Here is a 5,824-nt window from a genome sequence, read left to right as displayed (position 1 = left end):
TCTCTCATGTCCACATAGCCAGTACTTCTCTGTTGCCCCACATAGCTGGTACTTCTTCGTTGCCCTCAAAGCCTATTACTTTTCTGTTGCCCAAGTAGCGAGTACTTCTCTGGTGCCCTCTTAGCCAGTACATCTCTGTTGCCCACATAGCCAGTACTTCTCTGTTGCCCACATAGCGAGTAATGATCTGTTGCCCACATAACTAGTTCTTCTCTGTTGCGCACATAGCGAGTACTTCTCTGTTGTTCACATGGCGAGTAATTCTCTGTTGCCCACATAACTAGTACTTCTCTGTTGCCCACATAGCTGGTACTTCTCTGTTGCTCACATAGCGAGCAATTCTCTGTTGCCCATAAAGCCAGTACTTCTCTGTTGCCCACATATAAGCACTTCTCTTGCCCACATAGCCAGTACATGTCTGATGGCCACATAGCCAGTACTTCTCTGTTGCCCACAAAGTGAGTACTTCTCTGTTGCCCACATAGCCAGTACTTCTCTGTTGCCCACATAGCCGGAACTTCTCTCTTGCCCAAATAGCCGATACTTCTCTGTGGTCCATATAGTGAGTACTGCTCTGTTGCCCACATAGCGAGTACTTCTCTGTTGCCCACATAGCCAGTACTTCTCTGTTGCCCACTGTGCGAGTATTTCTCTGTTGCACAAATAGCCAGTACTTCTCTGTTGCCCAGAGAGCCAATAATTCTGAGTGGCCCACATTGCCAGTTCTTCTCTGTTGCCCACATAGCGAGTACTGCTCATTTGCCGACATAGCCAGTATTTCTCTGTTGTCCACAAAATGAGTACTTCTCTGTTGCCTAAATATCCAGTAGTTCTCTGTTGTCCACATAGCCAGTACATCTCTGTTGCCCCACATAGCTGGGACTTCTTCGTTGGCCTCATAGCCTATAACTTCTCTATTGCTAATTAGCCAGTACTTCTCTGTTGACCACATAGCCGGGACTTCTCTCTTGCCCACATAGCCGATACTTCTCTGTTGTCCATATAGTGAGTACTTCTCTGTTCCCCACAAAGTGAATACTTCTCTGTTGCCCACATAGCCGATACTTCTCTGTTACCCACATAGTGAGTACTTCTCTGTTGCCCACATCGCCAGTACTTCTCTGTTGCCGACATAGCCGGGACTTCACTCTTGCCCACATAGCCGATACTTCTCTGTTGTCCATATAGTGAGTACTGCTCTGTTGCCCAAGTAGCGAGTACTTCTCTGATGCCCTCTTAGCCAGTACATCTCTGTTGCCATCATAGCCAGTACTTCTTTGTTGCCAACATTGTCAGTACTTCTCTGTTCTCCACATACGCAGTACTTCTAAGTTGCCCACGTAGCCAGTACTTCTCTGTTGCCCACATAGCCAGTACTTCTCTGTTGCAAACATAGTAAGTACTTCTCTGTTCCCCACATACGCAGTACTTCTAAGTTGCCCACGTAGCCAGTACTTCTCTGTTGCCCACATAGCCAGTACTTCTCTGTTGCAAACATAGTAAGTACTTCTCTGTTGCCCAAATAGCCAGTACTTCTTTGTTGCCCATATAGCTAGTACTTCTCTGTTGCCCACTTAGTGAGTACTTCTCTGTGGCCCACACAGTGAGTACTTCTCTGTTGCCTACATAGTGAGTACTACTCTGTGGCCCACATAGCCAGTACTTCTCTGTTGCCCACATAGCGAGTAATTATCTATTGCCCACATAGCTAGTTCTTCTCTGTTGCCCACATAGCGAGTAATTATCTGTTGCCCACATAGCTAGTTCTTCTCTGTTGCCCACATAGCGAGTACTTCTCTGTTGTCCACATAGCGAGTTATTCTCTGTTGCCCACATAGCTAGTACTTCTCTGTTGCTCACATAGCGAGTAATTCTCTGTTGCCCACATAGCGAGTAATTCTCTGTTGCCCACATAGCTAGTACTTCTATGTTGCATACATAGCGAGTACTTCTCTCTTGTCTACATAGCGAGTACTTCTCTGTTGCCCATATAGCCAGTACTTCTGTGTTGCCCACATAGCCAGTACTTCTCTGTTGCAAACAAAGTGAGTACTTCTCTGTTGCCCACATAGCTAGTACTTCCATGTTGCCCACATAGCGAGTACTTCTCTCTTGTCCACATAGCGAGTACTTCTCTTTTGCCTATATAGCCAGTACTTCTCTGTTGCCCACATAGCCAGCACTTCTCTCTTGCCCACATAGCCAGTACTTGTCTGATGTCCACATAGCCAGTACTTCTCTGTTGCCCAAAAAGTGAGTACCTCTCTGTTGCCCACATAGCCAGTACTTCTCTGTTGCCCACATAGCCAGTACTTCTCTGTTGCCCACATAGCCGGGACTTCTCTCTTGCCCACATAGCCGATACTTCTCTGTTGTCCATATAGTGAGTACTGCTCTGGTGTCCATATAGCGAGTACTTCTCTGTTGCCAACATAGCCAGTACTTCTCTGTTGCTCACAGAGCGAGTATTTCTCTGTTGTCCATATAGCCAGTACATCACTGTTGCCCACATAGCCAGTTCTTCTCTGTTGCCCACATAACGAGTACTTCTCATTTGCCCACCAAGTGAGTACTTCTCTTTTGCCATCATAGTGAGTACTTCTTTGTTGCCTACATAGCCAGTACTTCTCTCTTGTCCACAAAATGAGTATTTCTCTGTTGCCTAAATATCCAGTACTTCTCTAATGTCCACATACCAAGTACCTCTCTGTTGCCCCACATAGCTGGTACTTCTTCGTTGCCCTCAAAGCCTATTACTTCTCTGTTGCCCAATTAGCCAGTACTTCTCTGTTGACCACATAGTGAATACTTCTCTTATGCACAAATAGCTAGTACTGCTCTGTTGCCCACATAGCGAGTACTTCTCTGTTGCACATATAGCCGGTACTTCTCTGTTGCCCACATAGCCAATACTTCTGTGTTGCCCACATAGCGAGTACTTCTCATTTGCCGACATAGCCAGTACTTCTCTGTTATCCACATAGCCAGTACATCTCTTTTGCCCCACATTGCTGGGACTTCTTCGTTGCCCTCATAGCCTATAACTTTTCTGTTGCTAATTAGCCAGTACTTCTCTTTTGACCTTATAGCCGGGAGTTCTCTCTTGCCCACATAGCCGATACTTCTCTGTTATCCATATAGTGAATACTTCTCTGTTGCCCACAATGTGAGTAATTCTCTGTTGCCCACATAGCCGATACTTCTCTGTTACCCACTTAGTGAGTACTTCTCTGTTTCCCACATAGCCGGGACTTCTCTCTTGCCCACATAGCCGATACTTCTCTGTTGTCCATATAGTGAGTACTGCTCTGTTGAACACATAGCCAGTACTTCTCTGTTGCCCACATAGCGAGTAATTATCTGTTGCCCACATAGCTAGTTCTTCTCTGTTGCCCACATAGCGAGTACTTCTCTGTTGTTCACATGGCGAGTAATTCTCTGTTGCCCACATAGCTAGTACTTCTCTGTGGCCCACATATCGAGTACTTCTCTGTTGACTACATAGCGAGCAATTCTCTGTTGCCCATATAGCCAGTACTTCTCTGTTGCCCACATATAAGCACTTCTCTTGCCCACATAGCCAGTACATGTTTGATGTCCACATAGCCAGTACTTCTCTGTTGCCCACAAAGTGAGTACTTCTCTGTTGCCCACATAGCCAGTACTTCTCTGTTGCCCACATAGCCAGTACTTCTTTGTTGCCCACATAGCCGGGACTTCTCTCTTGCCCACATAGCCGATACTTCTCTGTGGTCCATATAGTGAGTACTGCTCTGTTGCCCACATAGCGAGTACTTCTCTGTTGCCCACATAGCCAGTACTTCTCTGTGGCCCACAGTGCGAGTATTTCTCTGTTTCACATAGAGCCAGTACTTCTGTGTTGCCCACATAGCCAATACTTCTGTGTTGCCCACATAGCCAGTTCTTCTCTGTGGCCCACATAGCGAGTACTTCTCATTTGCCGACATAGCCAGCACTTCTCTGTTGTCCACATAGCCAGTACATCTCTGTTGCCCCACATAGTTGGGACTTCTTCGTTGCCCTCATAACCTATAACTTCTCTGTTGCTATTTAGCCAGTACTTCTCTGTTGACCACATAGCCGGGATTTCTCTCTTGCCCACATAGCCGATACTTCTCTGTTGTCCATATAGTGAGTACTGCTCTGTTGCCCAAGTAGGGAGTACTTCTCTGGTGCCCTTTTAGCCAGTACATCTCTGTTGCCCACATAGCCAGTACTTTTTTGTTGCCAACATAGCCAGTACTTCTCTGTTGCCCACATAGCGAGTACTTCTCTGTTGCCTACATAGCCAGTTCTTCTCTGTTGCCCACAGTGCGAGTATTTCTCTGTTGCACATATATAACCAGTATTTCTCTGTTTCCCACATAGCCAATACTTCTGTGTTGCCCACATAGCCAGTTCTTCTCTGTTGCCCACATAGCGAGTACTTCTCATTTGCTGACATAGCTAGTACTTCTCTGTTGTCCACATAGCCAGTACATCTCTGTTGCCCCACATAGCTGGGACTTCTTCGTTGCCCTCATAGCCTATAACTTCTCTGTTGCTAATTAGCCAGTACCTCTCTGTTGACCACATAGCCGGGACTTCTCTCTTGCCCACATAGCCGATACTTCTCTGTTGTCCATATAGTGAGTACTTCTCTGTTGCCCACAAAGTGAGTACTTCTCTGTTGCCCACATAGCCGAAACTTCTCTGTTACCCACATAGTGAGTACTTCTCTGTTGCCCACATCGCCAGTACTTCTCTGTTGCCCACATAACCGGGACTTCTCTCTTGCCCACATAGCCGATTCTTCTATGTTGTCCATATAGTGAGTACTGCTCTGGTGTCCACATAGCGAGTACTTCTCTGTTGCCAACATAGCCAGTACTTCTCTGTTGCTCACAGAGCGAGTATTTCTCTGTTGCCCATATAGCCAGTACTTCACTGTTGCCCACATAGCCAGTTCTTCTCTGTTGCCCACATAACGAGTACTTATCATTTGCCCACCAAGTGAGTACTTCTCTTTTGCCATTATAGTGAGTACTTCTTTGTTGCCTACATAGCCAGTACTTCTCTCTTGTCCACAAAATGAGTACTTCTCTGTTGCCTAAATATCCAGTACTTCTCTATTGTCCACAAAATGAGTACTTCTCTGTTGCCTAAATATCCAGTACTTCTCTGATGTCCACATAGCCAGTACTTCTCTGTTGCCCCACATAGCTGGTACTTCTTCGTTGCCCTCAAAGCCTATTACTTTTCTGTTGCCCAAGTAGCGAGTACTTCTCTGGTGCCCTCTTAGCCAGTACATCTCTGTTGCCCACATAGCCAGTACTTCTCTGTTGCCCACATAGCGAGTAATGATCTGTTGCCCACATAACTAGTTCTTCTCTGTTGCGCACATAGCGAGTACTTCTCTGTTGTTCACATGGCGAGTAATTCTCTGTTGCCCACATAACTAGTACTTCTCTGTTGCCCACATAGCTGGTACTTCTCTGTTGCTCACATAGCGAGCAATTCTCTGTTGCCCATAAAGCCAGTACTTCTCTGTTGCCCACATATAAGCACTTCTCTTGCCCACATAGCCAGTACATGTCTGATGGCCACATAGCCAGTACTTCTCTGTTGCTCACAAAGTGAGTACTTCTCTGCTGCCCACATAGCCAGTACTTCTCTGTTGCCCACATAGCCGGAACTTCTCTCTTGCCCAAATAGCCGATACTTCTCTGTGGTCCATATAGTGAGTACTGCTCTGTTGCCCACATAGCGAGTACTTCTCTGTTGCCCACATAGCCAGTACTTCTCTGTTGCCCACTGTGCGAGT

The 5,824-nt window shown here is 46.3% G+C and overlaps 1 protein-coding gene across 1 annotated transcript; it reads right to left on the bottom strand.

The window, feature by feature from the left end:
* Positions 1 to 280: 280 nt before the first annotated feature.
* On the bottom strand, positions 281 to 2,587 carry LOC138370979 (Kruppel-like factor 18). The gene is made up of 5 exons (XM_069335619.1): positions 2,288 to 2,587; positions 1,705 to 1,875; positions 1,319 to 1,511; positions 623 to 1,017; positions 281 to 574 (listed from the first exon to the last, which is right to left on the bottom strand). Exons 1-5 carry the CDS (start codon positions 2,585 to 2,587, stop codon positions 281 to 283), a joined length of 1,353 nt encoding a protein of 450 aa, XP_069191720.1.
* Between the last annotated feature and the right edge of the window lie 3,237 nt (positions 2,588 to 5,824).

This window comes from Procambarus clarkii, chromosome 34, assembly GCF_040958095.1.
Source record: "Procambarus clarkii isolate CNS0578487 chromosome 34, FALCON_Pclarkii_2.0, whole genome shotgun sequence".
In the NCBI taxonomy this organism is placed as follows: Eukaryota; Metazoa; Arthropoda; class Malacostraca; order Decapoda; family Cambaridae; genus Procambarus; species Procambarus clarkii.
This window is presented reverse-complemented; position numbering and strand designations above follow the sequence as displayed.

What these genes read in the sequence shown, in the direction of transcription:
- LOC138370979 (XM_069335619.1), bottom strand. Translation starts at nt 2,587, where the DNA reads ATGGCAAAAGAGAAGTACTCACTTGGTGGGCAAATGAGAAGTACTCGT. An exon ending in GGGCAACTTAGAAGTACTGC is followed by an intron (nt 1,018 to 1,318) that starts GTATGTGGAGAA and finishes TGTGGGGAACAG; the next exon opens with AGAAGTACTCACTATATGGA. An exon ending in GCACAGTGGGCAACAGAGAA is followed by an intron (nt 575 to 622) that starts GTACTGGCTATG and finishes TGTGGGCAACAG; the next exon opens with AGCAGTACTCACTATATGGA.